The sequence below is a fragment of the Aureobasidium pullulans genome (genome assembly GCF_000721785.1).
Source record: "Aureobasidium pullulans EXF-150 unplaced genomic scaffold scaffold_11, whole genome shotgun sequence".
In the NCBI taxonomy this organism is placed as follows: domain Eukaryota; kingdom Fungi; phylum Ascomycota; class Dothideomycetes; order Dothideales; family Saccotheciaceae; genus Aureobasidium; species Aureobasidium pullulans.
Genome location: NW_021941031.1, coordinates 625,612 through 640,428, shown reverse-complemented (window position 1 = coordinate 640,428; position 14,817 = coordinate 625,612). Strand labels below are relative to the sequence as shown.

General features: G+C 50.6%; 6 protein-coding genes across 6 annotated transcripts; 2 read left to right on the top strand and 4 right to left on the bottom strand.

Moving 5' to 3' along the window:
• Window positions 1–142: 142 nt before the first annotated feature.
• On the bottom strand, window positions 143–4,192 carry M438DRAFT_320768 (uncharacterized protein). The gene is made up of 4 exons (XM_029902888.1): window positions 3,760–4,192; window positions 3,500–3,707; window positions 1,489–3,448; window positions 143–1,439 (listed from the first exon to the last, which is right to left on the bottom strand). The coding sequence occupies exons 1-4, from the start codon at window positions 4,106–4,108 to the stop codon at window positions 279–281; spliced, it is 3,678 nt and encodes a 1,225-aa protein (XP_029759735.1). The 5' UTR covers window positions 4,109–4,192; the 3' UTR covers window positions 143–278.
• Window positions 4,193–4,587: 395 nt separating this feature from the next.
• Window positions 4,588–5,300, bottom strand: M438DRAFT_35780 (uncharacterized protein). The gene is made up of 3 exons (XM_029907200.1): window positions 5,057–5,300; window positions 4,769–5,000; window positions 4,588–4,744 (listed from the first exon to the last, which is right to left on the bottom strand). Exons 1-3 carry the CDS (start codon window positions 5,173–5,175, stop codon window positions 4,724–4,726), a joined length of 372 nt encoding a protein of 123 aa, XP_029759734.1. The 5' UTR covers window positions 5,176–5,300; the 3' UTR covers window positions 4,588–4,723.
• On the top strand, window positions 4,959–6,387 carry M438DRAFT_346493 (uncharacterized protein). Its single transcript, XM_029905687.1, has 2 exons — window positions 4,959–5,000; window positions 5,057–6,387. The coding sequence occupies exon 2, from the start codon at window positions 5,382–5,384 to the stop codon at window positions 5,991–5,993; it is 612 nt and encodes a 203-aa protein (XP_029759733.1). The 5' UTR covers window positions 4,959–5,000; window positions 5,057–5,381; the 3' UTR covers window positions 5,994–6,387.
• M438DRAFT_406472 (CAAX prenyl protease 1) lies at window positions 5,880–7,722 on the bottom strand. The gene is made up of 3 exons (XM_029909847.1): window positions 7,448–7,722; window positions 6,453–7,392; window positions 5,880–6,398 (listed from the first exon to the last, which is right to left on the bottom strand). Exons 1-3 carry the CDS (start codon window positions 7,643–7,645, stop codon window positions 6,160–6,162), a joined length of 1,377 nt encoding a protein of 458 aa, XP_029759732.1. The 5' UTR covers window positions 7,646–7,722; the 3' UTR covers window positions 5,880–6,159.
• A 463-nt stretch (window positions 7,723–8,185) lies between these two features.
• On the top strand, window positions 8,186–12,411 carry M438DRAFT_406470 (uncharacterized protein). The gene is made up of 4 exons (XM_029909846.1): window positions 8,186–10,457; window positions 10,505–11,048; window positions 11,096–11,702; window positions 11,753–12,411. The coding sequence occupies exons 1-4, from the start codon at window positions 8,510–8,512 to the stop codon at window positions 12,314–12,316; spliced, it is 3,663 nt and encodes a 1,220-aa protein (XP_029759731.1). The 5' UTR covers window positions 8,186–8,509; the 3' UTR covers window positions 12,317–12,411.
• Window positions 12,412–12,795: 384 nt separating this feature from the next.
• Window positions 12,796–14,620, bottom strand: M438DRAFT_275128 (amidase; the record flags this gene model as incomplete). The annotated part of the gene is made up of 3 exons (XM_029900764.1): window positions 12,796–13,842; window positions 13,924–14,122; window positions 14,397–14,620. 3 exons carry the CDS (start codon window positions 14,618–14,620, stop codon window positions 12,796–12,798), a joined length of 1,470 nt encoding a protein of 489 aa, XP_029759730.1.
• Window positions 14,621–14,817: the final 197 nt, after the last annotated feature.

Below are 14,817 nucleotides of genomic sequence, written 5' to 3'. Positions count from 1 at the left end.
AGAGAACGTACATCCATATACGAGAGATTTAAAGCATCGCATGAGTTACAAACCATAACATCACCAAAAGAATACTCTTGCACTTTTCGAATCGTATTGTTGCATGCTGTTTGCTGAATTTATGGGATCACTAAAAGAGAAGATTATTGATGTGTAAAGAGAAAGAAAAGATGAGATTGAGATAGAGATTCGAGGCGGGCAACCAACTCATCATCTTCCTCGATCAAGAAGCGAGCCATGTATATGCGTAGCTATCAATCCATTACCCTCGGCACCGATCAGGTAGGTTTCAGAGGCTGCCAATTACCACCAACACCACTACCCATACCTGCATCATCCTCATCATCATCCAACAGATTTCTCTGACCAGTACCTCTCCTAGGAGGCAAAGGTGGCCCTCCATCTCTACTCTGCTGACTAGTCTGTCTAGACCAAGTTTCAATGCCCTTGGTGTTGACCTCGCCAGTATTACTCCTTCTGGGCGGTGGAAGCATCGGCATACTTCCACTTTTCTGCAGTCCTCCCGGCGATTGCGGCAATGTGTTCACCCTCGATGGCAATTTGGGGGCGAAATCATCACGGGTGCTGGAGGGACTTTCTGACCGCAGCATTGACGGTTTCTTCGGGACGGGTGGGGCAGGTTTGCGCGGTATGGTTTTCTGATCCATAGAGGGACGGGGTGGAAGCGGTGGGTCGGGTTCAGAGATTGGGTCGTCGAGGAGGCTGCCTTGTTGTGAAGATGTAGATCTGGATTGTTGATGTGCAGGCCATGCTGGAGGTAATTTACGATTAGACACTGTAGATCTCCTGTTCAAGTTTTCGCTTGACGTTGCAGCAGAGGAGTTGCGTTCGCGAATCGACGCAGCTCTCGAGGCAGGTGGATTTGGTCGGGGCACTTTGACCCAGTCGGGTTCGGAGGTTGCGCTGAAGGGGTTGGGTGGTCTGGAAGGATTGCGGACGTGGCCTTCGGGTGCTTTGACTTGCGAGCGGACAGGGACGCCATTGTCTAGCCACCATTTTCTTCTATCGGAGGATGCGGGAGGTAAACCGGGTTCAATCGACTCATAGCCGAGTAAATCTTCGTCCTCGGTGTCTTCGGCTCTGGTGTTTGCAGTGTGGCCGCCGACGACAGCACGTCTCTGTCTGTAGAGTCCTTCGCTGATATCCTGCTTCTTCTTCTCATCGATCACTGTGATAGTGCATTGGAAGGTGGCGTAGACGGGACGGTGATCTGAGAACTTCAATGGCGCGGTGTTGTAATGAATTTGGCGGAGATTGTGACCTTTGGTCAAGACTCGATCGCACCATGCAGGGATACGAGCTTTGTCGCTCGAATCGTACTCATCTGTGCCAACATCATATTTGTATGTCGGTAAGAAGGTAATCCTGGCCTCGTTGTAGTATGGAAAAGTCTTGCCATGAACCATTTGAAGGTTGAGCTAGAGGTTGTTAGCACACAGCAGGATCCAGAAGAAGAATAAGACTTACCTGATCGTTCTCGTACAATTTCTCAAGATCGCCCATCTTGACCAATTGTCTCGTCTTCTCATTCGCCATACCAATGCGGTAGTTGAAATCACCAAGCCAGATGATAGTGTCATGATCCTCAATCGATCTGTTCCTCTGGAAGCGAAGTCCATGACTGATGGTCCGATAATCCTGGTTACGCTCCTCATAGTTGGCGAATCCTGCAGCCAAGTGTGCCGTGACCAAGCAGATTGATGTATTGGCGTACTCCATACGAATAGCCACAGCACCCTTGTTCCCTGCCATACCAGACATACCAGTCTTCTTCAAAGCTCCCTCAACATTCTTGATATATGGCAAGACGCTTGCCTTGACGAATACAGATAGAGAAGCGCCGACCAATTGCCCGCCTCGCAGCATGACATATTCTTCTGATCCCAGAGTTTGAGCATGTTCATTGAGACATGTTTTTACAGCATCTTCCCAAGCTTGTCTTCTGTGAGGGTCGGTAGACATGATCTGCTGGGGACTGAGATCCACGATTTCCTGGAAACCCACAGCCACAATCTCGGGCTGTTGTTGCGATAGATCGATAGGAGGACAAAGCCAAGGTGACAGATCCTCAGAAAGACCTCTAGTCTTGCCGTTGAGGTTGAAGGTACCAACGTAGATGTTGATATTGTCGTAGGCCGAATATTCATTCGTCCTCTTGATGAGCTCTGCCGATACCCAATCGTTGATCGGGTCGAACAAATGGACTGGAACTTGATCCATCAGACGACCCAAAAGCATATCGATGGTATTCTGTCTGCCTTTGTCCTCGAAGTTGTTGATATACAGTCTTGTAGCACTCTTTCTGAAGTCGGCGAAAGCACCTGCAATAGATGACTTTCCATGCCGGGTGAACGATGACTTCAATGCACCTGTACCTGCGTAGATACGCGACAGTGCGTCACCGTTGTCAGCCCAAAGAGTACCATGTCTTACCCAGAAGTCATTGGTCGCCATCCTTTCGCCTCGTTGGCTCAAAAACTCTTGGATGGCCAGTTGACTGATGAGTGTCTGAATAAGGTTTGTTCTGTCCAAGCAGTCGAGACAGTTTGTGCGGAATATACCTTCCTGCTGGAGTATACTCATGTTTCTTCTGATGTGTGACTGTGGTCTACCATTGGCGTTCTTTGGTTGGTCATCTACCTCTTCCGAGAGAAAGTAGGAAAAGTTCTCGACCGAGTCTTGAATGTATCGCTTGATTCCTTTGGCTGCTTCATATCCAAGCGCACGGGTCTCAGCATGGAAGTCGTAATCGGTTTCTTTAATGAGCTCGTGATCTTCAACCTCTTTCTCGCCAGGTTCACCCGAAGGCAAATTCAAAGGACTGTTACGAACATGATATTGATACCTCCGGCTCAGCTCAAGTTCACCAGGTTTCTCATTGCTGAGCAGGTTGACAACGTGAATATTGCCATAGTTGATCTCCAGGTCAGACATATGTTTGTCGAATGCCGGCTGCGAAGCTTCAGCAGAGCGCGTGAGCTGAATTTTCTGTTGACCTGGTGTGAATCCTGCAGCCTGCTCCCAGAATAGAGGAATACTGCCTCGTACTTGGACATAGGAGAAGCTTGTACCAGCGGGCGTGGAAAAGATGACTTCGGTCTCGACAAAGTTGGCAACATTACCATCATCATCAATACCTCGAGCGTTGAAGCGGGTACCAGCTCTGCGGCAAGATAGACGAGAAAGCAGAGTAAGAGTGGATGGGAAACCAGAGGAAGCATGACTGATTGGCGATGATGCGGGTGGGACAGTAACCGTCATGGCAAATCCACGTATCGCAGACGTCAGAATGCGAGAGGCATCCAGTTCTCTTCTTTCATGTTCTGATAATCTGGAGCGAAAGCTGACTAGTGGCTGAATCATGTATGAGTTCCAGAGGAAGCCGGCATCGAGACTGTCGATTGCAACAGTTGCTGACAAGGATGATCTGCCAAAATTTAGCATCCGATAACGTCGACAGAAACAAGACATGAAATACCTGTCTTGTAGACGTCTGGTCAAATCAAAGTCGGCACTGTAGTAGAAACTGCCTCCGCTAAGAAGCTTCTTCATGGCCATACAAGGGTGTTCCAGGACAGGATCCTTGGCATGATAATGATCGAAACTATCCTCATCAAGATCATCAGTGGAGAAGTTGTTGAGGCGATCCAAAGTAAGAGAGTCATAATCGGACTTGTTGATGCAGTCTGATATCTTATGAGCAACACATCCAACGACAGCCGAAAACAAGAAACTCACGAAATTCGACAGAAGTGATCTTCAAGACATTTTCACCATTTCTAACAGTGGCAGCCCTTTGCGCTCCATTGACAACGCAAAGAAAGATATCGCCATTGATGGTGATCAAGCCGAGGGTTCCGAAAACCGTAAGTGAGCTCAGGGATCGAAAGTCGGTAGTATCGGTATCCGCAACTCTAGCGAATTCGACCATACATCTTGGTTGCAGGGTATTGCTTTGCGTAGAGTTGACGGAAAGCGAGGAGGCGCCAGCAGTGGAGGCACTATGGCGGAAGGTTAAGATGTGGTCATCAGTGGCTAATGCAACAGCGCGATGAGGATGGTCCCTCAACAACACACGGATTGTCATGCCGCATGCTTTGCACTCGGAGAGAGTCCTTTGAAAGCAGAAAAGTCGATGCTGATATTATCGTAGGAGGTTAGGCATAATGTTATAAGCAGGAGATGAACAAACAACAGCTTCCGAACGTCCTGTCTTGGGCAGTGACTCCGCGGGTGACGCCGAGGTCATTCTAGAGAACGTGACTAGTACAGCTATAAATATATACAAGATCGATTATGCTCAGACACGCATTTCGCAAGGTCTCCAAGAACGGGCCTGATGGGAGTGATTGTGTAAAGTCTTTGAGAAGTTCAAAGAGAGGACTAGGTTTTGAAGCTGCAGACTTGGAACCACAATCTGAGACTATCATCTAGTGATCGGACCGCCAGCGGTGACAGGCAGCAGACAGTTCCAGCACGAAGTTTCGACTGTCGTAGGTTTCATACTAGGTGATGGGATAATTCATATTGATACAAGAAGATATTGAACGCCGTATACCATGCTTGCTCTGTTCACGGCACATCAAGCACATCTGATGTATGCCGCTTCCAGAGCATTTCCCTGCCCGTAACATAAGGTTTTGCTAATTTTTGTACATGCGTCTGTCTTGGGAGAGCGAGAGATTCGGAAAAGAAAAGGACATCAATGACTGAGAGTGGATCTCTTCTTCAGGCGTCTTCTCTTTACCAAGTTGCGACCGTTTCTGCTGCGAATGCGGGCAAGGAAACCACTTCTTCGCTTTCTCACGCGGTGCGAGGGGTCGAATGTATCTCTCTTAGGACCTCTGGCTTGTAGGAGAGTGAGGGTGGTGGAGGAGGCTGGTAGAGTGGGAAGCTCGAGGGTGGTGTTGAGCGACAAGGTCGATGTTGGGGCGGTGGGAAGTGTCGGGCGTCTAGCTGACAGCAATGAAAATGTGCGGCTGGGAGTGAATGTTAGTAGGCGCACAGTATGGGAGAGATGCGAGGGGAGACATGCGATTGTGCGGGTTGCGATGCGGCCAGTGGGCGAAGAGTCGACTGAAGCAGCGATGTAGAAGAGAGATTGAGCGCCGGTCGCGCTTGGGCAATCTGCCGTGTGCAGCGTAGGAACAGCATTGTGTGTGTGACTGATGATATCCAGGTCGCCGTCAGTCGCTCGTTGACAGCATCAAGCACTCAGCACTCAGCACTCAGCACTATCGCCGGCGTGCTACGAAACTTGACGCTTGGACCATGACATTTTTCTCGACTTTCGCGAATCCGTCTTCCGCTCCGCAACAAAGATAACTTGCATTTTATTCTGCAACTCAATCATCTATACAATGGCCTCGACTACTCCTTACCCGCCCTCTCGCTCACATCCCTCGACTCGCATCTCCTCGGAAGATGCTCTCTCATCACTAAGCACCTTCATCGCTTCCTCGGAATCTACTCCATGGCTTCACCCCGATGCTCGCATTACTCCCGATGAGATCAAATACTCGACCAATGGAGGTCCCCAAGGAGGAATCATCATGCATCACTTGCGCCGTATCGAGAAGGGTCTGAATGGCGAGATTCTTGCTCCCGAGCCCGACGATATCTTTGGTCTGCCTGAGGGTGATGATGCCAACCTTGACAGCCTCTCTGCTGGCTACCAGACTTCTCTGGACGGTGGCTTGAAGAAGGGCGCTCTGAAGAAGTTCGAAGACGAAGGCGAGGACCCCGAGACATATGCGCGCAACCAGGACATTCTCGAAGGCGACGTCGGCGAGAGAGATACTAGTCATGCTTTCGCTAGCTACGACGCAGATGCCATGGATGTTGATGACGATGCCTACGCTGGGACCGGCGGCCTGTCTAAGGCTGAGAGAGAGGCCAGAAAGGAAGCAAAGAAGAACAAGAAGAAGGCCATTGCTAGAGAAAAGGCCGAGAAGGGCAGAGCAGAGGACTGATCGATACATACCCACGACACGACTCCTCAAACCCCGACTATAGCCACTGCACATACATCGGCAGGCACTACCTCGACCCGCTTGCGCACGCACTACTGCACTGGGACGACATATTGAGAGCGGACTTGTACGTCCTCGACAAAGTTTTATTTACGACACAGCTGTACTACAGCTCACGGCCTGTGGCCTCGGCCGTCTTTTCATCCAAGACCTCCTCCTTTTCTTGGCTCACTTTCTTCTCGCTGGTCCAGCCAACGGCCTTCAGGCGTTCCGTCAGGATTGGGTGAGAGTAATGGAAGCTGGAGTACATCCAGTCGGCATCCATACTCGAGAGGTTCTGAATCTGGAGCTTGATCAAAGAGCTGGCCAATTCCGCCGAGTATCCGAGCTTGAGAGAAAAGTTGTCTATACCAAGCACATTAGCATAAATCTTCATAATCATGCAGCCATGTAACATACCAGCTTCAAACTCCATCTTTCTAGTCATGATGTTCATCAGGAGCTTGATGACCGAATCGGTAGGTGCCAAAACTTCGTTGAAGAGGATGAATCCAATCATGATTGGTCTCTCGCGAGTAAAGCCAAAGGCGTTGTAGAGCGACTGGTTGTTGATGAAGACAGAGAAGAGGGCGAACATGTAGAACAAATGGACCTGCGAGATGAGGAGCAATTTGGTTGTGTGTCCCATCTTCCAGTGACCAAGCTCGTGAGCAAGAACGGCCTCGATCTCCTTAGTATCGGACTTCTCAATCAGGGTATCGTAGATGACAATCTTCTTCTTCCAGGGCAGACCGGTAAAGTAGGCATTGCTGTGAGCGCTACGCTTGCTACCATCAATGACCTGCAACTCGGAGAGAGGGAAGTTGAGACGCTGAGCAAGAGCTTCGACAGCGACCTTGAGCGGGCCAGGTTCCAGAGGAGTGAGCTTGTTGAAGAGAGGAACGATGACGATAGGGTAGATGGTGATAGCGAAGAGCTGGACACCAAGAGCAAACAGCCAGAGGTAGTAGAAGAACTTGTCACCAGTCTTTTGAATGATCTTCAAGAAAGCCCAGCCAAGAGGAACACCGAATGCGACAGAGAGGGCTTGACCCTTGAGCAGATCGGTCACCCATAAGCCGATTGTCTGCTTGTTGAAGCCAAACTTCTCCTCGAGGACGAAGTGGTGGTAGTATGAAAGCGGCAGGCTGAGGATGGTTTCGATGAATGATGAGGCGAAGACAAACAGCAACGAGTGGGCGATTTCTCCTTGACAGCTGACAGGAAGGTAGCGAGTAAGAGCAAGACCAGTGAGAGCCCAGAATCTGGGATAGAAATCGTAGCGGATGACAGCGAGAGATTTGACTTGAGAGATGAGACCAGAGACGAAGCCGTACTTGGCTTTTGCGCGACCGTAAGCCTGAGGAGGATTAGTAGAGGGACCCTAGATGGACAGATGAGTAGGTATGACTTGCCTGACTCTTGTCGAAGGTGGCCTGGTCGACCTCATTCTGCAACTGCTTAGGCACCTTGGTCCCCTGCAGAACACGGTACTGACGGAAGGCCAGCCAGTTCTCCAGGAGATACTCGCCCAAGCTGAAGGAGATGATGAGGGATTTCCATGGGAAACCAGGACGATCAAGCCATCCGGCTAGACGACTGAGGATGTCCATCGTCTTGGGTTGACTAGATGGAATGTATCTTGTTCGAAGAACAGAGTATGGGCAACGTTAGAGAAGTAGCACATGCGTGTGCCAAGCAAGACGTTTGAGCAAGCTCATGGCTTGAAACGGATCACGATATCAAGCGTGTGAGCTTTTCTTATACAGCGCAAGCCAACTTTGGCTCTCTCCAAGACCAGTGCGGTCAATGTCACCATCTATCAATATGCACAATGTTATTGAGAGTTCAAAGAAGGTCCACTGAGAGCTGGATTTATTTGCCCTCTCACCGGACAGCCACAGTTCTCCAATAACATCATGCATTTTGATAGATAAGATCTCGAGAGAGTTTGGTACTTGGAGCATCCGCTAGATAAGCAAACACGGTGCGCTCGGTATCAACTCGTCATGAAACACGACTGCCCCGCAAGCTCAGAAGCTCTCCCAGAAAGGAAACCGTCTCTTCGAGGCCTCAGACGCGGACAGTGGCCCAAATCAATCTATTAAGATTGCTGTAGCCGGCGGGTGGTTTCCCTGTGGCACGTCGGGCGCATCGGAAACCAATCACGGGGCCGGTGACCAATGGCTGCTGCCGCCGCGAATGCACTCTCACGTCACTTCAGAGTTGGCAGCGCTTACGCTCCTCTCTAGCCTGATCTTGCAAGTTAATGCGCAAGTGATGCTTCCATAACCATCCTACTCCACGAGAGTGCGCACCAGGTAGTACACGAACACGCTTGCCTTTCTTCTGTTCTTTCCTCGTCAAGTCACCATGATCGTCCAACTCTTTTGATTGTGCCCCACTATCACTACGCGACCAGCCCCCTCACCGCCCCATACCAACCCGCCTCGTCGTCACACTACTCGACCGAGACAATGGACGGCGCTCATGGTTATCAACGACCTGGCGACTTTTACTTTCAAAAGCCCAGGTCCCCCGAACCTGAAACTCCCACCGTAGGTCCTTTGCGCATTCACAAAGCCAACCATTCGACATCAACCGCTTCGACCACGTCCACTCCCTCGAGAACCTCGTCAGAAGAAGCCGAGGTCGACGGCACCTCGCAGCTCAGACACGCCAGTCCGCCATACCCCGATGATCGTCCCCGTCCTCTACACGCTGCTGCCGGCGCACAACGTCAAGGCACTCCCGAAGTAAATCCTACAGGCATGCGCCGACAGTCCTCAACTCGTGCCAAGTTTGGCGCAAACGATCCAAACCGCCCTACCGTTTCTGGCTATGCCGGCACTCCACCACCCTCGCTCACCCCAGGACTTGGAGGTGACAGAAACAAACTTGCTCCAGAGGTACCAGGAAAAGAAGAAGTTCATGACGACGATGATGGTTTGTTCCAGAAGGCCCCTCCGAAACCAGCAGTACCTGTTGGTGAAGAGGGAATAGCTCAGTCTACCTACCAGCAATACTATCCACCACCGGCAGCTGCCTCGCTTCAACCTCCCAACGCTGGTGTGAATCGTTTGAGCTCAACCGCATCGACTTCCACAACACGTGCTCAGAGGGGCTCTCCACCGCCTCCAGAGACACCTATTCTTGGGAGACCGACTGGTGGCTTCGAGTCAGGTTACCCATATGCTCAGACTGCAGCTGCTTCTCGCGCCAACCAGTATGCCAACCCTATTGCTCGCCCTTCGACCATGTCGCCCTCACAGCAACCCATGGAAGTTCCTAGACCTTGGACGCCAACAGAACAACCTGGCAGCTACCCGCATGGTCCCCCAGTCGCTTTCCAGGGAGACACTGAGGTTCCACCTGCAACGACCTATCAAAGCCCCATGATGCCCGCCTATCAGAGTCCCTCTCAGCCGAGTCAAGCTCGTACATACCAGACTTCTCCACCTCAGCCTGCCCAACAGTTTGGGGCTCCACCAATCCAACCCTTCACAGTCCCAGTAATTCAATCTTTCTCACCCGCGCAACCTGCTCAGTATTTGCAGTCGCCCCAGAACAATCAGCCTGGTTCACGAATGTCTTTCTCTCCTCAGACTCACCCGCTGGAGCAGGATTTGCAACGTCTTCAGGTAGCTGATGAACCCCCTCCAGCTTACTCGAGTGTGTCTCAGCAGAGACTCTTCTCCGGTGCAACTGCTGCAGGCTACCCAAACGAGAAGCGATTGAGCAACGCTTCCGTGCCGAGTTCTGCATCTTCACAGGATCCGAATCTTCGCAGACATCCAGCTTTCGCAAATGATGCAGGACAGCCTGTTGTACAACAAACCGTATTGCAGCCTGTCGCAACTACCCAACCCGTGACTCTGGCCCCCATTCAGATCGTATCGCCCAGCCCGGGACCGAGCATAACGCCAGCTTCGCCTCCTCCTCTTCCCGAAGGATGGATCGCCCACCTTGACCAAAACTCTGGTCAGTACTACTACATCCACCTACCGACTCAATCGACTCAGTGGGAGTTCCCGAAAGGACCGACTCCTTTGAATCTCCAAGAGCCGCTCTCCCCAACTGGCACATTCGCGAACCCGATGGCTTCTCCCGCTCTAGGTGGCTTCAATCAACCCATTGCATCTCCTGGATTTCCACCGCAAAGTGCCTCATATCATCGTGATAGTATGCTCAGCATGAACAATCTTGCAAGTCCTACAGTAGCTGGCTTCACCGGCCCGCCTCCAGCTGCTGGTGTTGACATGTACAAAGTTGCTCCCACTAATGGTGTCTACTTTGGTCCGTACTTGCGTTACACTAATATAGACCTCGAAAGGGGCCTCTGGCTTGGTTCAATTCTCTTGGTCACGGATGTCTCTCAGCCGCCAACTATTCATATTCACCAGAGCACCGATTTGTCTCCCAACCGTGAGTCTCCCCGTACATCGCGATGTTATCTTACTAACTGGAAACAGCCCGCCAACTGAAGGCTAACCCAATCTACCAGCATCAGCGTTGGACCTTTTACCGTTACGATGTCGATCTAGTCATGGATGAACAAGACACCAAGTGGACATATGCCATCACATCACACCTTGGCTGTACCAGATACGAGTTCCTCGTCGCCGGACGCTATGAGACGAGCTGGCGCTTCATTTCTCACTCTGGCAACGACTTTGCGTTGAACGTCAGTGCTAATGAGAGAGCCAGACTCGGCGGCATCGGTCTCATGTGGAAAGATGTCTTGCAAAAACACGTCGAGTGTGGTGGCTTCCATGCTCAACTTGGTCTTGGAGGTCAAATATTCGGTGACCGCCTCTGGAAGGAGGTTCCTGCACTCAGGCAGTGGACTGCCATGAGTGGAAAGGAGAATCGCAAGAATGAAGCTTGGACTGCGAAACTCGAAGACGACGTCTCACATGCTTACTTCCATTACTACTCAAGCCACTTTGATCAGCCTCATGTGCGGGAAGCATTCGCGCAGATACCTCATGTTCTCACGCTTGACGATAACGACATGTAAGATTAATGACAACGGCAAGAAAGTTCTGGCTAACATCTACCAGTTTCGATGGTTACGGCTCCTACCCTGATTACATGCAACAATCCAACATGTTCAAAAACATTGGTCGCATCGGTGTTGACATGTACCTCCTCTTCCAACATCACACGACACATGAGATCCTTCGCAATGTTTCGGGCGATCTGGATCTCTTCACCATCACTAACACTGGCTGGCATTTCATCAAGTATCTTGGGCCGGCTGTTGTCATTGTTGGACCAGACACTCGTTCAGAAAGAGATTCACACAGAGTCATGGCCGGTCCAACCTACCAGGGATTGTTTCCCAAGATTGCTACTCTGCCGCCGAGCGTGCAGCATTGTATCTGGATGATACCAGTGCCTTTGCTATATCCAAGACTGGAGACGGCAGAGCATATCGCTCATACCATGGCAACAGGCAAGAAAGCTGTCACTGGCACGTTTAACATGCTAGGCCGAATGACGAGTTCTATGGCGGGTGTCGTCGGTGCTAAAGGTGTCGTCGGTGATGGCTTCAGCTCAATCAAGAAGGCGGTCGGAAAGTCGGGCCTCATGAGCAGCGTGCTGAGTCCGTTTGGAGAAATTGACATGCTTGACGAATTGCGTGATATGTGGACTCATGAATCTAAGGTAAGGAATCTCTTACATGCGAATGTCCCAGTACTGACCAAACATCACAGGATCTTGAACGTACTTACATGATTCGCACTCTTCAAGGCATTGCGCACAACAAATCCTTACGTATGACTTTCCTATCCGGCAGCGTCAATGCCTGTGGTGCCGGACTTGTTCACGATCCTTCACATCCTGGAGACCACAAGACCATGTATCAACTCATCACCTCATCAATCGTCAACGCACCTCCAGCATCCTACGTCCTTCGATTACTCAACAGTAATCCCAAGCAACCAATCTACATCCCACAGAATGGTCAACGCAGCGCAGGACCCCACCAACCCACCCAATCTACTGACACAAAAGAAGACATGATGGAAATCTTCGTGGCAGATGTTAACGGCGCTCCGCGCGAAATGAAACGTCTCATGGGTCGTAGGAATTACGTCGCAATGGTTGCGTATGACCCTGAGGTTGTGCGTGGATCTCATGGGTCTATTGTTCCTGGTAACAAAGGACCCGGTTGCCTCAGTCTCGCTGCAGACTTTATGGTGCAGAATGAGGGTGCGTATGCGGCGCCTGTTAAGTACGGTCCAGTCATCATCCCAAGCTTGGAGTTCGGGCGATGAAGTGTGGGCACGATGGAAGAAGAGAAGGGAAGGTAGACCAGTATGCTTTGATGTAATATGAGCGCTTTTGACCCTTTGCCTTTTGCTTTCGAGGGCCATTACGATTACAATGACAGACTTTTTTCTATCCGGACTATGCAATCTTTCATTCATTGGTGAAATGATATTGTGATCCCCTTTCACGCCTCTTTACATTTCGCTGATTGTTCTTTCCATTGTTTCTGGAGGCTTCCAAACAGACGGAAGGAGCAACGAGGCATGTGCTCATTAACAAAGGCATGAGAAAGAGCAACCCAAGATACCACATTTGGACAAGAACAATGAGCGGTGTGATCCAAACGTGTTGCCGTAATGTGCGTGTTGGTATTAGATCTGTGACTCTGATATCACGGCTAGGGAAAACCTTCAATCAACACCTCAATAATCTTATTCTTCCTCTGTGTCTCACGTCTTTCCTCCATCTAGACATGATCATCTCCTCATACCTTGCCCTCACCCCTCAACAAATCATACCTCAACACACTACCCATCAAAACCTGCGCCCCCGTTGCACAATCCTCCGGCTTCGTAAACTCCACAGGATTATGACTAACCCCATCCCTACTAGGCACGAAAATCATGGTCGTAGGAACCCTCTTGCTCGTATACACCGAATCATGACCAGCCCCTGAAGTCATAGCTTTTGTCAATTCCTCTTGCTTTTCCCCAAACAGTGCTTTCGTGGTTTCAGAGACACAAGAGATACAGGTGGGATGGAATCTCGTGGCGGGAGAATTCGAGTCGGTTCGCCAGGATACGGTGCAGGATTTTGAAGAAGGAGTGAAGGAGGTGTTGAGGTTGTCGATATCTTCGCCTGCAGCGATGGCGGAAAATGCGGTTTTGCAATCGGCTTCTACGGCTTCTACTATACTGTCGTCTGGGCTTCTGATATCCAGTGAGAAGTCCACAGAGCCAGGGACGGTATTCGTGCTTCCTGGTTTCAAGGTCAGGATTCCTGTTGATGCGAGCGCTCCTTTGCGGGAAGCGGCGCGGTGGGAGTAGATGATCATCTTGGAAGCTGCGAGTAGGGCGTCTGCGCGGTGGGAGAATGAAGTCGTGCCGGTGTGACAATCTGCTCCTCGCACTTTGACGGTGAACCATTTATACGCTTGCACTCCTTGGACGATGCCGATTTTTCTGTTCTCCGCTTCCAAGATAGGTCCTTGTTCGATATGCAATTCAAAGTGTGCTGCTAGGGGCATTGCTTCGTGCGAACAAGCGATATCGCCGAGGTAGCCGATACGCTGGAGTTCCGATTTCATGGTTGCAGTACCAGTGCCTACTTCTTTGAGATCGTGGGCGTGGGAGATGGGGATGTCACCAGCCCAGACGCCCGAGGAAACCATAGAGATTGGGAAACGGGCTCCTTCTTCATTCGTCCAGTTTACCACGCCAACTGGGAATGTGGTTTTGATGTCGTTGTCGTGAAGGGTGCGGAGCATTTCTATACCTGCTGTTACGCCTAGTATGCCGTCGTATCTGCCGCCCTATGCTTGTCTCAGCTTTGTGACTTATAATGAGGCCTATCGTCGTGGATTCGCATGTGGATGAGAGAGGGAGAAGCTTACAGTAGGTTGTGTATCCAAATGACTTCCAGCAACTGTAGGAGGGCCGTCTTTAAGACCAGGACGAATGGCAAACTGGTTTCCCATGGCATCGGTGGTGACTGTACATCCCAATGTTTTTGTCGTTTCTACGAACCAGTCGCGAGCTTGTTTGTCCGTATCCGAGAGGGAGAGTCTTGACATGCCTGTTTCGGTGGGTGCACTATTGGAGGATTTCGTCAGTTCAATCCTCCCACGATACCGACAGAAACAAGAAAAGAGAGCGGTGTTCAAGCTATCGAGAGGGAACAGTCTCCTCGAAGCCCCATAACTCATATGCGAGCCGTAACAAGGCATGATGGTTTTTGGAATCCAAGGTCGCTGTAAGAGACAGTCCACAGATTGACAACTCTAACTGCTTCCCCTTTTCCATCACCTCTCCTATCTTCCTCCCCTCCTGGGCCCATTAACAGAATCAAAGAAAATCAAGCACCTACCTCCCCCATCTCTCACCAACTCCCCACTCGCAAGTCTCATGAATATCCCTCATCAATCTCTCCTGCTGCACCTTGATCCCTCCCAACTCTTCCTCAGACATCGCCCTCAACTCCTTCTTCCGCATCCCCGAAACAGAGAAACATCGTTTACTGCTCCAGACACTTTCGAAAGCTCCCAAAGAAGTACCTCGATATCCCGAAGCTCGTGGTACCGATAGTGACATCCTAGAGCAGGACATCCTACTCAAAATTCGTGATTGCATCATTGAAGGATATCCTCGTGTTTTCGAGCCCGCCAGGTAGCTGATTAAGAGTCTTCACAGGAAGTCGTCAAGACAGATAGGACAGGTTCGGCGGATATACATGTATTGCCCGCATCTGCTTGCCCGGCTATCCTTGATCGTCTCCACCTGCCTGATAA